We start from the raw sequence: 19,137 nt of genomic DNA on the forward strand, positions 1-19,137 counted from the left end.
ATTTTCCTCTTTTATTAAATTTCCAACTAAATTGTATTACTTAATGACACCAAAATTAGTTTTTTTTCATTTTTAACAAAAATATAAATACTTAAACATATATATCTACAATTGTATAAATTTTTTACATAAATACTAAACATATATATCACAATAGAAAACCACTACCGCATGAGAAACTATCATCATTTTAAAAATATTATTATTTTTAAAATAAATATATTTTATATGATTTTATATATATATATATTGTATAACCATATATATTATCATCCATTTTATGAATAATGTTATCCGAACCGAGATAATATTCAAATAAATTAATCTCAATAATAACAACTTCTAGATTTAAACTGAGAAAAGTTTACTGCCACTTTTTTTTAAACACTTATTGATATATTTTTATATTAACATTAGTCAATAATATGTATAAAGTTACCTGGATTCAATGGCACAAATTAATAAAAGATAAATATAACAAAATCATAAAAGAATAGAGAATATTTTTATTTATTAAATTTTAACAAATTATGGGTGTCTTCCATTTTATGTAAAAAGTTCTATTCTCCAAATTATCTTTCAATAAAATAAATTTTTGCCCACACAGGTGTGCATATATTTCTAGAATGTCCAATGCAACAATGGCACTAATACAGGAAAAGATAGAGGAAATTCCTTCTTAATTAACATAAATAAAAACAAAAAAATAAATTAAAATCTCTAATTAGTAATTAATTTATTGGGAGGGGGCAAAAAATCTCTATAATTAGTAAAGCATTATATACATTTATGTGGCATGTTTAATTGTGATAAAGATAATTTAATCGCCAGGTAAATAAATCCCTTGAAATTCAATAGCCAATGACTGTACATATACAATTAATCCAATTTAAGCTGCCAACTCAACACAAATTAAGGAGGGAATAAGGCAACAGTTACAAACAATCTAGATTCCTAATATTATTAGTCCTCTGCTTCTCTTATTTAAACCCTCTTAGTTTTGCTCCCCTATATCGTGTTCTTTTCCCTCTCCGACCACCTAAAACAAGAAACAGAAAATGGTACATTGTCTGCCAAAGGTTTCTGTCATTCAAGACAAGCCGATGCTTCCATCAACTGCTGCTGTCGCAAAGGATGAGCATCGGCCTTTAGCTTTCGATGCATCGATCCTTGGATCTGAATCCAACATACCCTCTCAGTTCATATGGCCTGACGACGAGAAGCCATGCCTGGATGCCCCGGAACTTGTAATTCCAACCATTGACTTGGGAGCTTTCTTGCTTGGGGACTCTCTTGCTGTATCAAAAGCGGCAGAGGTGGTGAATGAGGCATGCAAGAAGCATGGGTTTTTTCTGGTTGTAAACCATGGGGTGGATTCAGGGCTTATAGACAAAGCCCATCAGTACATGGACCGCTTCTTCAGCCTACAACTCTCTGAGAAGCACAAGGCTAAGAGAAAAGTAGGAGAAAGCTATGGGTATGCAAGCAGTTTCGTTGGCAGGTTTTCCTCCAAGTTGCCATGGAAAGAAACACTGTCTTTTCGGTACTGTCCTCACACTCAAAATATCGTGCAACACTATATGGTGAATTGGATGGGTGAAGATTTTAGAGATTTCGGGTAAATAAATTCTTCTCACCCTTCCATTCCTAATTAAATAGGAGAAATGCTAATTTGCATTCGGTCGATATACGAGATGATCAGCTTATTTTTACGTCAAGATTTAGTCTCCAAAATGCAAAAAATACATGTTGCAGTTTCAGCGTATTTGTTAACCCCATGTGCATTTCAAGCCTTGTACAAATAGTGACAATTGGATATGCATCTTTTTTAGGTTTGAAAGAGATGGGGTGACAAATTCAATAGACATCATTCCTTGCATGACCGAACCCTAAGTCCATTCAACATGGATTGCTTAAATACCCCTTCTCCTAAAACAAAAATACACATTATAACTGGATGGCCTTTTTTGACTTTGCGTTTCTCTTTTATAACCTATGTTAATTTGTAGAATGTTGCGACAAGTTTTACCATAGGATAGGAATCTAACACTCGATTTTGCTTTTCGTACTTGACAGGAGGCTTTACCAGGAATATTGTGAAGCCATGAACAAGGTTTCCCAAGAGATAATGGGGCTGCTAGGGATAAGTCTAGGACTTGACCAAGCCTACTTCAAAGACTTTTTCGAACAAAATGATTCAATCCTGAGACTGAATCACTATCCCCCATGCCAAAAGCCTGAGTTGACTCTGGGAACCGGTCCCCACACCGATCCCACTTCCTTGACAATCCTTCATCAGGATCAAGTTGGAGGCCTTCAGGTGTTTGCAGATGAAAAGTGGCACTCCGTTGCTCCCATCCCAGGAGCTTTCGTTGTCAACGTTGGCGACACATTCATGGTAATTAAGATTCTGAACATATATGTATACGTATATACAAAAAATTTTAACGAAAATGAGGCTGTTGTGTTTGAATACAGGCTTTGACAAACGGTTTTTACAAGAGCTGCTTGCACAGAGCAGTGGTGAATATTGAAACGGTGAGAAAATCACTTGCATTCTTTCTATGTCCCAAGCTGGAGAGACCGGTGACACCAGCAGCTGGCTTAGTTACTGCCGACAATCCGAGGAAATACCCAGACTTCACTTGGGCAGCACTGCTGAAATTCACACAGAACCATTACCGTGCTGACATGAAAACCCTTGTTGCATTCTCCAAATGGGTTCAAGAACAAGAATCGAACAACAAATTAATACCTTAGGGACAATGCTGGGCTTTGTGGGGGTGGGGAACAAATAAGCAATGGCTTTGGGTTAATAAAGTCAAATTAGAGGGAGACAAATAAGGGAAGCATTTATCTGCTCGTTCATGGTGGGTCTAAGGAATAGAGCTACAGAAATTATAATACTATTGACAATATATAGTAGCTAAATTAGTGCTTCAGAGAATCATATTATAATTCGAGTCTCTTGTTTTAACTTTCTTTTACAATTTAGCATTAGCACCTTTCGGCTTTTTCTTTGTTTTGGAACTATATCTCCTTTATGTACTACTGTTTGCAAGTACAATCCTTAAACTCATCAAAACTAACTTAAATTAATTAAACAAAAGTAAAAATAGATGATGATCCTCCATGTATGTAACAGTAAACGTAAATACTTCTAACCTAGAATACGCCAAGTAATTGTTCTTATTAACCTATCAATGTAATAATGGATTAGGCGATGAAAAACCAGTGCCCTATGTGTTGGATCTGTTGAATCTAGTTAAATGTATTATATAAGATTTGGTTTAATAAAATATTTATTGTTTACAATAATATTCTTTACATATTTTCTTCACCAGGTTTTGCACGCAAAACAAAATGGAAGCAAATATTGACTTCCTAATTATCTAATACTTAATTAATACTAAGTGGTATTACATGGTCAAATTGTAATACGGAAAGACATCTTGTATTAGTAGATAATTAAACATGTCCTTATTTTAATCGAAAATGAGTAAATCGATTGAAAGGTTAATATGTTGTCTATTAAGTCCAATTGGGGAGATGCTTTGTCTTAATCATTGGAGTGGATAACTCCTAGAAGATAGAGATATAAATGTGATTGACTGGACTGATAGTACATTGGATAGGACCTAAGTAGAATAGATCCTAGATTCATTTATGGATTTATTCACTTGTGATGTTCACAGTGTGACATACCTTAATCTTGAGTGGATGATGGACTATGTATGCTTGACTTGTATTATTTGGTGTAAGTAAAAACTTGAATTCAAATAAATAAGGAACTGAAAGTTGGTACGTTGAGTATAAGACTTCTGCAATATGTAGCATCATCCATAATAGTGAAATTCATAGCCCAACTAAGGGTAAATGATATCCTCTCACCGGCATTACATGATAAATGAAAAGTAAACATAACTACGGGTCGTTTGTCTTTGTGATAAATAACTTGATTACTATTTCATAGTAATTGACCTTTCATTAAGGAAGATATAATAGTTACCATGAAATAAAATAAGATCATATCCTATGAGGATAACACACTTATAACAAGGTCATTGGACGAACACTTATTAAGTACCTTTCGTAACGGTAAGTAATTAGAGAGAGCCCAGTCATGATACTATAGTGGAATGACTTCATAACTAAATAAATTTCTAATTAATATGTGAAAAGTTGGAACTTAATTATAAATTATTTGAGCCATAATTATATATGTTCATTCGGTCTCTCTGCTAAATCATTGAACCATAAATGAATTGCATGTAGAACCAAATGAATAAAAATAAATGGAAATGATGAATTAAGAGAAATGAGTTGTATTCACAAATGAATGTGTTTTCTCGCTAAGCACATAAATGACTTGATAATTAATTTAAGATTTTTTTCAAATTATTATTTAAGTAATTACAATTAAATAATTGAAGTTCGAAAGCCGGTGGTTAGAGAATACAAACCACAAATTCCATATCCATCAGCATTGAAGCAAGACCGCATAAAAGAACAATATGGTAAATTTCTTAAACTTTTGAAAAAAATTGCATATTAACTTACCTTTTGTTGAAGCCCTTTCGCATATGCCAGAGTATGCAAAATTTTTAAAGGAGCTGTTAACAAATTAAAGGAAGTTAGACGAATTGTCAACTATAGAGTTCAATAAGGATTGCTTGACTATTCTTCAAAAGAAACTACCTAACAAACTTAAAGATCCAATGAGTTTTACTATTCCTTGTCTTATTGGTAGTTTAAATGTTGAAAAAGCTTTGGCTAATTTGGGGGATAGTATAAATGTTATGCCTTATAAAATGTCCAAACAACTTGGTCTCGGGGAACCAAAACCCACTAGGATGAATATTCAATTAGCTGACAAATCAATTAGGTATGCTACGATGGAGAGAAAATGGGTTGCTCGGATGAGGAGGAGTTGAGTTACACCATGTCCTTACTCTCTACACAACGGTGAAGCTCATCGATGGTGGAACATGGTGAGGAGAGGGACCACTATTGATTGTTTGACTTGGGTTTTCTTCTTAAAGCCATTACAAAAAAAGTATTTGGGTGAGAAATACCTGGATGCGAGGAAGAGAGAGTTCTTTGACTTATGAGGTATGTCGGTAGTAGAGTATGAGCCAGATTTTTTTTGAGTCAACCAGTATGCTTCGGAGATGGTTCACTTTGAAAGGGATAGATGTAAGAGGTTTCAGTATGGACTAAATCAGGATATTCGCGTGTATTTGGCAGTACAGAGTATTGAGGCCTTCGATGATTTGGTTGAGAAGGCAAAGGTAGTTGAGGAGATAGTGGTTGAGCTATCAAGACTAGTGGTATCTGAGTCCTAAAAGAAGGGTTCCGACCAGTCAGGTGCGTCAGGGAGGCTGAGCAAGAGAGACCATGATTTTTAAAGGTTTGAGAGAAATGCTCGATGGGGTTCTCGACTGAGCCAATCTAGATCGTAGAGCACTACAATGGTTGCCACAAGTGGATCGACCGAGGTAACATCTTGCGAGCATTGTGGATGTAGACACTTGGGAGTGTGTTAGAGAGCATCTGGGGCATGTCTGCAATGTGGTTTGATGGAGCACCAGCTGCGAGATTGTCTGAGGAGGATTGATTTGGTTCAGACTATCGTACCTGCTAGATGTCGTGTTGGTAATGGGAAACTGATGGGTCAGGGGACTGTTGCTCATATAGTAGCTGCACCAAATGGGTCTGGAGGACCAGCTCAAGTGCATGCAGTTATGGAACCGCGGGATCGCGAGATGTGATTGTAAGTGTTTTTAATTTGCAATGCATTTCATTATTTTCACTGGCTGATTCAGGTTCTACTCATTCATATATCATGAGCGATTTGGCTGGTGAGTTGGGGATTCTGGTAGTGATTAGTAAGTTGGGTATGACTATTACAAGCTCTTTGGGCTAGAGCGTCATAGTTAATCAAGTGTACCATAGGTGTCAACTGACAATTCAAGGACATGTTTTCCTTGTTGATTTGATCGAGCTATCGTTCCATGGTTTTTATGTTATTTTGGGCATGGATTGGTTGCTCGAGCACAAGGCAAATGAGGACATCGAGACTAAGCGAATTACATTCCGAGGTAGTGATGGCTTGGAGATCGTGGTCATTGGGGAGAGACCCAAATTTCTCTCTAATATAGTTTCAACGACTAAGGCTGAAAAGATGATAAGTAAAGGTTACGAAGCTTACTTAGCCTGTGTGCTGAATTCTAGGAGTAAGGAATTGAGAGTTTAGGATATCTACATCGTGAGGGATTTTCCAAACATATTTTCGGAAGAGTTGCCTGGTTTGCCACCAGTTTAGGAAGTTGAGTTCGGTATTGAGGTGTTTCCTGGTACCACATTGATTTCTATTGCACCCTATCGCATGGCACTGAAAGAACTCAAGGAGCTGAAGGTTCAGTTGTAGGAGCTTCTCGATCGAGGGTTCATTCGACCAAGTGTATGACCTTGGGCAGCACCGGTGTTGTTTGTGAAAATGAAGGATGGTACCTTGAGGTTGTGTATCGATTATCGATAGTTGAACAAGCTAACCATCAAGAACAAATACCCATTGCATCAGATTTATGACCTGCTTGATTAGTTCAGAGGAGTAACAATGTTCTCGAAGATTCACTTGAGGTTCAGATTGTAACAGCCCGATTTTAGCTAAATCAGAACAGTGGTTTCAGAACCACAAATTCAAGGTCATAAAACTATTTTAATATTATTTTTGGTATTTAAAATATGTTATTTGATATGTGTGAAAATTTCGTGATTTAATTTTACCGATCGAGTGTTTAATTTGATAAAAGGACCTAATCGCGTAAAATGTAAAAGTTGCCTATTAATTGTTAAAGGTGTTAAATTGCTATGGCTTATTAAATGTAAAACCCTTATTATGAATTAGACCATAATTTCAGTAAATGGACATGGATGGACATAAGTTAGTGGATTTTAAATGTATTAATAAAGGTTAATATAGTAATTTGTGAATTAATGTTAATAAATTAAAACAAAACAAAAGATAAGTGGAGGGTCATCTTTGTTTTTGCAAAAAATTGAGAAAGAAAGAATTCATCCAAGGCTATTTAGGGTTCGGTCACTTGGAGCTTCAATTGGTATGTGATTTTTGTTCTTTTTTTGATAATTTCTATGTTTTTGATATCGTTGCTTCATATTCTAACTATCTCATGCCCTAATTTTTGGATTGGTTGATGAATTTGTGAGTTTCCATTTATGATAGCCTGATGTTTTTGTTGTTTGATGATGAAAATTAAATATTTGTTGATAGATTATTATATTTTGTTAAGTAACTTTTTTAAAAAATCCAAATTAGGGATTTATTTGTGAATTTTTCAAATTGAGGGGTTGAAATGTGAAATAAATGGAATTAATGGGCTGCTAGGGACATAGGGAAGATTCATCCAAGCATGAGTCTATTGAAATTTTGTGTATTTTGTGTTGTTTTGAAATAGAGACTAAATTGTAAAAATGTGAAATGTTAGGGGTTAAAGTGAAAAAAGTCCATTTATGTGTTTTTGGATGAAATTGAATGAATATGTCTTTAGATAAGTTAAATTTGAATTGATTTAGATCAAGAGAAGAAATCAGATTTGGATTGGGGGAAGTCGAAAGTTGTTAAATAGTCGTTCTGACCCTTTCGTTTCGAATTCGAGGTAAGTTCATATGCAAATAAATGCGTTTAAATTGTGTTAATTATGTTTGATTATCATTGAATTGTATCAAATATTAAAAAGGTGAAAACGAGCTAGAATTGACAGAGTTACGACATCCGAAATTCTCATACGAACCTTAGGAATAGTTTGGATTAGTTATTGAGCATATGATTTGGATATACTATAAATTATCTTTTGTGTCCGAAAATGGTCAATGATATTATGGTAAATTGCGCATGAATTGGTAAAGTACAAGATCATATTTAATCGTTTGGTAATATTTGATAATGTCTCATGTTTGGATGTTATTTAAGTCGTATGATGTGTCTTGTTTTGACTTAATAATTCGACTGTGCATAGGTATGTAAAATGTACGTTTGACAACTTGCTAATGAAATAGATTTATAAAATTGAAAATTATAATCTATGTGCTAGGTACCACATATGAAATGATACATGCTTGGTTTTAATTTAGGTAGTCGAATACCATGAATGAGATGTTCATATGGTTCAAAAATTATATTTACAAAGTAAGTGTTGTATGATTTTGATACAAGTTAGTTGGTTCGAAATTTTGATTGAATGGAGGATATTAATATTATTGAATTTGAAGCATGGTTCGTATTTTTAATATGATTAATAATGCATGTTTGAATTAATTGGTTATGTGCTTTTTATATATGAATGAGTGAATGGTTGTTATTTGAATTTAATATCTATTGTAAATAAGTCGTTATAATTATGTGCATGAATTGTACTAAATGATCAAGATGAACTATTTTTGTTCGGTAATGCCTCATAACCCTAATTCATCTACGGATAGGGGTTAAGGGGTGTTACATTTTATTGGTATCAGAGCTACAGTTTAGTCGATTTTAGGACTAAGGTAGTGCATGTGAGTATAGCTATACATGTCATATATATAAATTGCGATAGTATGATGATTCCTGACAATTAAAATGTGTTTTTGTATAGTAAATGGATCCCGATCGAGCTGTAGCTGATGATGTGGAAAGTAATGCGCCCGTTCCTGCTAAAGGAGCAGCGCCGGCGGATTCTAGGCCGATTATGAGTAGCCACGAGGGAGAGGCTAAACAAGCCTTCTTCCAGATGATGAACAGATGGTTCACACAGTATATCCATACAAATTTGGCTGCTCAACAACCTCCACCGCCGCCTAATCCTCCCCAAATACCTGTGATACCTCAAGTTACTGATCTGATGCGATTAAATAAGCCTCCGATTGAGAAAATTAAAAAATATGGGGCCGAAGAGTTCAGAGCTACTATTGATGATGATGCTGAACGAGCTAAATTCTGGCTTGATAATACGATTCGAGTGTTCGATGAATTATCTTGTACTCCTGATGAATGTATCAAATGTGTAGTATCTTTGTCAAGGGACATTGCATATCACTGGTGGAATACACTAGTATCTGTGTTTCTAAAAGAATAGGTTACCTAGGAGTTCTTTCAGACTGAATTTCAGAAGAAATATATCAATCAGAGATTCATAGATAAAAAATACAAAGAATTCATCGAGTTGTGTGTAAGTATCTAGATGTATTTTTTGAAGAACTACCAAGATTACCACCGATTCAAGAAGTTGAATTTGGTATTGAGTTAGTGCTGGGAACAACTCTGATATCGATAGCTCTGTATAGAATGACACTGACCGAATTAAAAGAGTTGAAAGCTCAGTTGTAAGATTTGACAGATAGAGGTTTTGAATGACCGAGTTTTTCTCCCTGGGGTGCACCGATTTTGCTTGTGAAAAAGAAAGATGGAACTATGAGAATGTGCATCAATTATCGACAGCTCAATAAACTGACCATCAAGAATAAATATCCTTTGCCACGAATAGACGATTTGTTTGATCAGCTGAAAGGGGATAAAGTGTTTTCTAAGATAGATTTGAGATCGGGTTATTATCAGCTGCGAGTTAAAGACTCCGATGTGCCGAAAACTACTTTCGGAACGAGGTACGGGCATTATGAGTTTCTAGTTATGCCTTTCGGACTAACGAATGCACCTGCTATTTTTATGGACCTAATGAATCGGATCTTCAGACCTATTTGGATAGATTTGTTGTTGTGTTTATAGATGACATCTTGATCTATTCCCATGATGAATCTAAGCATGCTGAACATTTGAGAATAGTGCTACAGACTTTGCGAGATAAACAACTATTTGAAAAGTTCATTAAATGTGAGTTCTAGTTACAATAAGTTTGTTTTCTAGGGCATATTGTGTCAGCATCGGGTATTCAAGTTAATCCGAGTAAGATTTTGGCAATATTGGATTGGAAGCCTCTGAAAAATGTGTCTGAAGTCCGAAGCTTTTTGGGACTCACCGGTTATTACAGATGATTCATAAAAGGTTTCTCAATGATTGCAACTCCGTTGACAAGACTACTTCAGAAAGATGTTAAGTTCGAGTGGTCGGACAAGTGCCAGAAAAGTTTTGATCAGCTGAAAGCTCTATTGACTGAACCTCCAGTGTTAGTACAACCAGAATCGGGTAAAGAATTCGTAATCTATACTGATGTATCGTTGAATGGTTTGGGCTGTGTTTTGATGCAGGAAGGCAAAGTCATAGCTTATGCCTCGAGACAGTTAAAGCCGCATGAAAAGAATTACCCGACGTACGATTTGGAATTAGCAGTTATCGTGTTCGTGTTGAAGATTTGGTGTCACTATCTGTTTGGTGAGAAATGTCATGTTTATTTTGATCACAAGAGCTTAAAATATTTGATGACTCAGAAAGATCTAAATCTACGACAGCGAAGATGGTTGGAATTGTTAAAAGATTATGAGCTAGTGATTGATTACCATCTGGGAAAGGCCAATGTTGTTGCTGATGCTTTAAGTCGAAAATCTTTGTTTGCTCTACGTGCAATGAATACTTAGTTGGCTCTATCTGATGATGGCTCGATTATAGCTGAGTTGAAAGTAAGACCGTTATTTATGCAGTAGATTTGAAAAGCTTAGAAAGTTGATAATGAATTGTTAGCAAAACGGGCTCAGTGTGATTTGAATTCTGATTTAGAGTTTTAAGTTGATGCTAATGATTGCTTAAGATTCAGAGGCTGAATATGTGTACCGAGAAATTCAGAGTTGATTCAGATGATTTTAAATGAAGCTCATAGTAGTCGTTTGTCTATTCATCCAGGAAGCACGAAAATGTATAACGATCTGAAATAGCTTTATTGGTGGTCTAGTATGAAACATGACATCTCAGAGTTCATTTCTAAATGCTTGATCTGTTAGCTAGTTAAAGCTGAGCATCAAGTACTGTCTGGTTTATTGCAGTCGATTATGATTCCTGAGTGGAAATGGGATAGAGTGACTATGGATTTGTGTCGGGATTGCCCCTATCTCCGAGAAAGAAAGATGTGATTTGGGTTATAGCTGACAGATTGACGAAATCAGCTCATTTCATTCTAGTACGAATGGACTATTCGCTTGATAAGTTAGCTGAGTTGTATATTTCCGAGCTTGTGAGATTGCACGGAGTACCTATTTCTATTATTTCGATAGAGATCCGAGGATCACCTCGCGGTTTTAGAAGAAACTTCAAGATGCACTAGGTACAAAGCTACACTTTATTACCGCTTTTCACCCACAGACGAATGGACAATCCGGGCGAGTTATTCAGATACTCGAGGATAGGTTACGATGTTGCATTCTTGAGTTTGAAGGTACGTGAGAAAAATATTTGCCATTGATTGAATTTGCGTATAATAACAACTATCAACCGAGTATAAAAATGGCACCGTACGAAGCTTTATACGGTTGTAAATGTCAAACACCTTTGTACTTGACGAACTTAGTGAGAATAAGATTCACGGGGTTGATTTGATTAAAGAGACTGAACAGAAAGTGAAAGTGACCCGTGATAGTCTGAAAGGAGCGTCAAATCATTAGAAATCATACGTAGACTCGAAACGAAAAGATATTGAGTTTCAGATTTGGGATCGAGTGATTTTGAAAGTATCTCTATGGAAGAAAATACTCAGATTTGGCAGAAAAGGCAAGTTAAGTCCGAGATTCATCGGGCCATATGAAATTATCGAGTGTATCGGGCCGATTGCTTATAGATTGTTGTTGCCACCTGAATTAGAAAAGATTCATAATGTATTTCATGTATCGATGCTTCAATGATATCGATCCGATCCCTCACATGTGATTTCTCCATCTAAGATTGAGATACAGTTTGATATGATGTACGAAGAAGAACCGATCTGAGTTTTAGATCGCGAGGTTAAAGAACTAAGAAATAATAAAATTTCATTACTGAAATTCTTATGGCATCTACACAGGTTTGAAGAAGCTACCTGGGAGCTCGAGGATGCTATGAGAGAGCAATATCCAAACCTATTCACTGGTAAGATTTTCGGGGACGAAAATCCCTAAGGGGGAGAGTTGTAACAACCCGGTTTTAGCTAAATCAGAACAGTGGTTTTAGAACCACAAATTTGAGGTCGTAAAATTATTTTAATATTATTTTTGGTATTTACAGTATGTTATTTGATATGTGTGAAAATTTCGTGATTTAATTTTACCGATCGAGTGTTTAATTTGATAAAAAGACCTAATCGCGTAAAATGTAAAAGTTGCCTATTAATTGTTGAAGGTGTTAAATTGCTATGGCTTCTTAAATGTAAAACCCTTATTATGTAATTAGACCATAATTTTAGTAAATGGACATGGATGGACATATTTTAGTGGATTTTAAATGTATTAATAAAGGTCAATATAATAATTTGTGAACTAATGTTAATAAATTAAAACAAAACAAAAGATTAGTGGAGGTTCATCCTTCTTTTTTTCTAAAAATTGAGAAAGAAAGAATTCATCCATGGCTATTTAGGGTTCAGTCACTTGGAGCTTCAATTGGTATGTGGTTTTTGTTCTGTTTTTGATAATTTCTATGTTTTTGAGATCGTTGCTTCATATTCTAACTAGTCCATGCCCTAATTTTTGGATTGGTTGATGAATTTGTGAGTTGCCATTTATGATAGCTTGATGTTTTTGTTGTTTGATGATGAAAAATAAATGTTTGTTGATAAATTGTTATATTTTGTTAAGTAATTTTTTTTATAAATATCCAAATTAGGGATTTATTTGTGAATTTTGCAAATTGAGGGGTTGAAATGTTAAATAAATGGAATTAATGGGTTGCTAGGGACATAGGGAAGATTCGGCCAAGCATGAGCCTAATGAAATTTTGTGTATTTTGTGTTGTTTTGAAATAGGGACTAAATTGTAAAAATGTGAAATGTTAGGGGCTAAAGTGCAAAATGTCCATTTATGTGTTTTCGGATGAAATTGAATGAATATGTCTTTAAATAAGTTAAATTTGAATTGATTTAGATCAAGAAAGGAAGAAATTGAATTTGGATCGTGGGAAGTCGAAAGTTGTTGAATAGTCGTTCTGACTCATTCGTTCCGTATTTGAGGTAAGTTCATATGTAAATAAATACGTTTAAATTGTGTTAATTATGTTTGATTATCATTGAATTGTATAAAATGTTGAAAAGATGAAAACGAGCCAGAATTGACAGAGTTACGATATCTGAAAGTCTCGTACGAACCTTTGGAATAGTATAAGATACAAATGTCATGACATTAGGACTCCCGAGGTGTGATTTCATGTAAGACTATGTCTGAGACATTGACATCGATATGAGATTACGTGTAAGACCCTGTCTGGGACAGTGGCATCGATATGTGATAACATGTAAGACCATATCTGGGATATGGCATTATATGTGATATATGTGTTTCTGAGTATCCTTAACAATTCCGAATGGTTCAACGGGAAAAGTTGATACGATACTGAATGGTTATAAGAGATAAACGATTCAGGTATGTGTGAAATTGCTATGTACTTTGAAAGAAAAAGGCAAGTGATGTTGTTAATGAGACAAAGTGAAATACATGAGAAAAGTGTTTCTATATGTGTTTGAGACTAGTTATATTCGACTTAGTTGAAATAGATTATATATGTTTTTACGGCTATTTATTTGCTTATGACTTACTAAGCTTTCAAAGCTTACTTTGTGCATTTTTATTCATGTTTTATAGTTATAAAGCTAGCAAGAGTTCGGGGATCGTCAAGGAACATCGTCACACTATCGAGCACTATTTTGGTACTTTAAAAGTTTGTAGTTTTGACATATGACATGTATAGGCTAGTTTCGATATGGTTCATTTTGATCTGTATATATGTAGCCATGCGAAAATGGCTTGATAATGATGCTAATGTTTGTGTATATTCGGTCATGGTATAATCTCATTTTGGGAAGTATGTTTCCTGGTATATATGTATGGTGTATTGGTTGTTTAGGTATGGTTTGTGATAGCAAAGCACGAATATGTTTTATAATTTATTTGATGGTTATCTAGGTACGGACATAAATGGTAAATAAAGTATATGATTTAGGTATGTTTAGTTATCTATATGGATACTTATAAAGTGACATTTTGATTTTTGTATTAGGCTATGAAATGGTATAATTAGCTTTGATTTGAGTTGTGAAATTTGTTTGATTATTAGAGGTTGTATTGATGACCGAATAGATGAAGTTAAATGGCTTGGTATAGGTAGTTTGGATTAGTTATTGAGCATATGATTTGGATATACTATAAATTGTCTTTTGTATTCGAAAATGGTTAATGATATTATGGAAATTGCGCATGAATTGGTAAAGTACAAGATCATATTTAATCGTTTGGTAATATTTGATAATGTCTCATGTTTGGATGTTATTTAAGCCGTATGGTGTGCCTTGTTTTGACCTAATAATTCGAATGTGCATAGGTATGTAAAATGTACGTTTGACAATTTGCTAATGAAATAGATTTATAAAATTGAAAATTATAATTTATATGCTAGGTACCACATATGAAATGATACATGCTTGGTTTTAATTTAGGTAGTCAAATACCAAGAATGTGATGTTCATATGGTTCAAAAATTATATTTACAAAGTACGTGTTGTATGAATTTGATACATGCTAGTTGGTTTACAAATTTTAATTGAATGGACGATATTGATATGATTGAATTTGAAGCATGGTTCGTATTTTTAATATGATTAATAATGCATGTTTGAATTAAATGGTTATGTGCTTTATATATAGATATATATATATGAATTTGACTTATATGAATGAGTGAATGGTTGCTATTTGAATTTAATATCTATTGTAAAGAAGTCGTTATAATTTTGTGCATGAATTGTAATAAATGATCGTGATGAACTATGTTTTGTTCGGTAAAGCCTTATAACCCTAATTCGACGACGGATACGGGTTAAGGGGTGTTACACAGATATTATCAGATCAATGTGAAAGAGTCTGATATTTTGAAGACGACATTTAGGATTCGATATGGTCACTACGAGTTTTTGGTGATGTTTTTTGGATTGACTAACACACCTGCATCGTTCATGGATATGATAAATCGAGTCTTTCACTCTTATCTCGATCAATTCGTAGTTGTCTTTATAGATGACATTCTAATGTATTCCTGAACCGAGGATGATTATGATGCACATCTATGATTGTTCTTCAAATTTTGCAAGAGAAGCAATTGTTTACTAAATTGAGCAACTGCAAGTTTTGGTTGAGAGAAATGATGTTTCTTGGACATTTGGTGTCTTCTGAGGGATCCATGTCGAGCCAAAGAAGATTGAGCATATTTTTGAATGGATACAGTCGAAAAGCACCACTAAGGTTTATAGTTTTCTGAGATTGGGTGGTTACTATTATATATTCATTAAAGGTTCTCTATTATAGCTGCACCCTTAACAAAACTACTACAGAAGAATGTGGTGTTTGAATGGAAGAAGGAGAGACAAATGAGCTTTGAAAAGCTCAAGGCAGTGCTAATAGAGGCACCAGTGTTAGTTCAACAGAGTCTGGGAAGGAGTATGTGGTTTATAGTGACGCATTGTATACGAGACCAAAATGTGTTGTGATGTAGGATGGGAAACTGGTAGCCTATTCCTCGAGATGGTTGAGACCACATAAGCATAATTACTCGACCCACGATTTGGATTTTGTCATTGTGATATTTGCACTCAAGATTTGGTGACACTATCTGTATCGAGAAAGGTGTGTGTTATCTACACTTATTGTAAGAGTCTTAAGTATCTCCTAACCCATAAGGAGTTAAACTTGAGACAGAGATGTTGAAATGAGTTGTTTAAATATTATAACTGTGTGATTGACTATCACCCCGACAAAGCGAATGTGGTTGCTAATGCTTTAAACCAGAAATCGATGATCGAGCTACAAACGATGTTTACATGATTCAGTTTATCCAGAGATGGTGGTTTGTTGGCTGAACTTTAGGTGAAGCTGACATTGATGCAGAATATTAAGGAGAGGTAGTTGGTCGATAATAGTTTAGGTAAAAAGATCTGACATGTTGAAAAAGGTAGTGGTGGAGACTTTGAAATGAACGTAGATGGAGACTTTGTGTGCCAATCGATGTGGAACTTAGGCATGTGATTCTTACTAAGTTGCATAGTAGACCATATGCTATGCATCCCGGTAGTAATAAGATGTATCGAAATCTTCAAGAGTTGTATTGGTGGCTTAGATTGAAATGTGATGTAACAAACTTTGTATCCAGATGTTTGGTTTGTTAGAAGGTGCAGGCGGAGCACCACCATCCTTTGGGATTGTTATAGTTGATTCGAATTCCAGAGTAGAAATGGGAGAGGATCACCATGGACTTTGTCTTGAGTTTTCCACTGACCTTGACAAAAAAAAGGATTCAATCTGGGTGATTATCGATCGATTTTTAAAGAGTGCGCAATTTCTAGCAATACGTACTAACTATTGGATGCATAGGTTAGCCAAATTGTACATAGTTGAGATAGTCAGACTATATGGTGTTTCGATTTCGATTATTTCTGACAGAGATTCGTGATTTACCTCGAGATTTTGGAAGAGTATTCAGAAAGCTTTAGGTTTGAAGATTAAATTTATTATGGCTTACCATCCTTAGACAAATGGTTAGTTGGAAACAGTAATTCAGATACTCAAGGATATGTTGCAAAATTGTGTCATTGAGTTCAGTTGTAGTTGCCAGCGATATTTACCTTTAGCGAATTTCACCTACAACAACAGTTACCAGTCGAGTATTTAGAAGGCACCATTTGAGGCACTGTATGGTAGGAGGTGTAGGACTTCCTTGTAATGTTCTGAATTGGACGTAAGATGAATTGTCAGTTTAGATTTGATTCGGGAGACTTAGGAGAAGATGAAACTAATAGGCGATAGACTGAAAGCTACTTCTGATAGGCAGAAGTCTTATGCAAATCTGAAATGTCGTAATATCGAGTTTTAGGTTGAGGATAGAGTGTTCCTTAAGGTTTTTCCATGGAAGAAAGTTTTGAGATTCAGACAAAAAGGAAAGTTGAGCCTGAGATTTATTGAACCCTTTGAGGTTATTGAAAGGATCAGATTGGTAGCGTATCGACTCAGGTTGCCGACTGAACTTGTGTGTACTCATGACGAGTTTCATGTATCCATGCTGCGAAAGTACTAATCTAATCCATCTCATATCATTCTGATCAAGGAGATTGAAGTTCGACCTGGTCTTACCTATAAGGAAGAATCAATTTAGATCTTAGCTCGTGAGGTAAAGGTGTTGCGTAGTAAGAGCATACCTTTAGTGAAGGTTTTGTTGTGTAATCACAAAACTGAAGAGGCTACTTGGGAAACCAAGGACCCAATAAGACAAAAATATCCTTATATATTCAGTTCAGGTAATTTTGAGGACGATATTCTTTTTAGAGGGGGAGAGTTATCACACCCTAAAAATTAGGTTAGTAGAATCGAGTAATTAAGTCGTGAGCACGAGAGATAGAGAGATATCACAATTAGAGTTGTAGAAAATAAAATAAAATAAAATATAATAATTAGGTTATTAAATATATATTTGTATAGATTAAAATGAAATGTATTTTAAATTAGAGGTCATATGTGAAAATAAATAGTTTTAATTGAAATGGGATTTAGTTGAAAAATGGAGAGAATAGGAAGGGGCCTTAGGGGAAATAAACCAAAATTTGAAAATTTGTTGGCTATATAAGAGCACCCATCGTTCCTTCCCTCCATATTTTTAATCATTTGGAAAGTTTGTTAGATCCAGATTAGGAGTTTTCTCTCAAAATTCTCTCAACTATTCTGATTCGAAGCATCCAAACACATTTTTCTTTTCTAATTTCAAAAGAAACTCATCTTTTCTCTTTCAATTCTCTATTAGTTTTAACACGTTTTTGCTCAAATTGATCCAAATCTTGTGGAGTTTTTCAAATAAAAGGTAAAAAAAATTTTCTTATGGTTTAAATAGATAATATGTGGTTTCAATTCGAGTTTTATAGATCTAATCAAAAATTCATGAGATCTATTTATTTAAAGCTTGTTTTTGCTTGAAAATGGTAGATCTTGTAATAGTGAGTTAAGTGACTGCTTTAAAATTATTTTCAACTCATTTTGATGTAATTAAGAGGTTTATAATCTTAATTTAACAAATATTTAACGAATTTGAATGGATCGAATGATTTTTATTCAATGTGATTGAAACCAAACGTGATTTTTCGAAAAATGAAGATTTGTGGAATTGTGTGAAATTAGAGGTATAGATCTATAAATAAACATTAATTATGATGTTAGAAAGTAAGAAATAGGGATTAAATCGAGTGTAAGGGAAGGAATTAAAAGATCGGTGTTGTACGAAGTGAGCTGGCCAGAGTGGTGTGAGTGGCGAGCTGTTAGGATGTTAGAAAGGTTAAGTTGCCTTAGAACAATCATAATATGATATCTTTTTGTATTATATTGTCAAGCTTTAGATCACAAGGGAGCCTCATCAGGCAAAGACAAATGCAAGTAGCGGGTGACTTAGGTTCGATAGCAAGCAGCAAACTAGAAGATGACTGGTCTTATATATTGCAATTGAGCACCAGTACGCAAGCTAAGAGAAGCTTAGGTAGACTAAACACCTATCCTAACTTTCTACAGTAAGTGTTTTTATTTGTGCGAGCCTTACTATGCTATATGTGAATCTATGTGATATGAAAACCTATACTACGTGTGAACTATACTATGATGCGAACCCATGTTATATGCAAACCAATGTTATATGCGAACCTATATTATGTGCAAACTATACTGTGATCCTAACCTATGTTATGTGTGAATTATTCTGTTATGCGATTCTATGTTATGTATGACTTATGCTGATATGCGAACCTATGTTATTAGCAAACTATCAATTGCGAACTATGATATTGCGAGCTCTGCTAAATTGAGAACAGTGATATTGAGAACTATGAATTGCGAACTATGCTATATTATGTGACCTCTGCTGTATTGCGACCCCTATTATATTGTAAACTGTGAATGTGTTAAAAATGATATATTAGCATTGTGAACACT

At 34.6% G+C, this 19,137-nt stretch overlaps 1 protein-coding gene across 1 annotated transcript; it reads left to right on the forward strand.

Annotated features, from left to right (window-relative positions):
- Positions 1–988: 988 nt before the first annotated feature.
- Positions 989–3,000, forward strand: LOC105797483 (gibberellin 20 oxidase 1-A). Its single transcript, XM_012627445.2, has 3 exons — positions 989–1,618; positions 2,077–2,398; positions 2,479–3,000. The coding sequence occupies exons 1-3, from the start codon at positions 1,059–1,061 to the stop codon at positions 2,758–2,760; spliced, it is 1,164 nt and encodes a 387-aa protein (XP_012482899.1). The 5' UTR covers positions 989–1,058; the 3' UTR covers positions 2,761–3,000.
- The last annotated feature ends 16,137 nt before the right edge of the window (positions 3,001–19,137 follow it).

This window comes from Gossypium raimondii, chromosome 7 (assembly GCF_025698545.1).
Source record: "Gossypium raimondii isolate GPD5lz chromosome 7, ASM2569854v1, whole genome shotgun sequence".
NCBI classification, from domain to species: Eukaryota; Viridiplantae; Streptophyta; class Magnoliopsida; order Malvales; family Malvaceae; genus Gossypium; species Gossypium raimondii.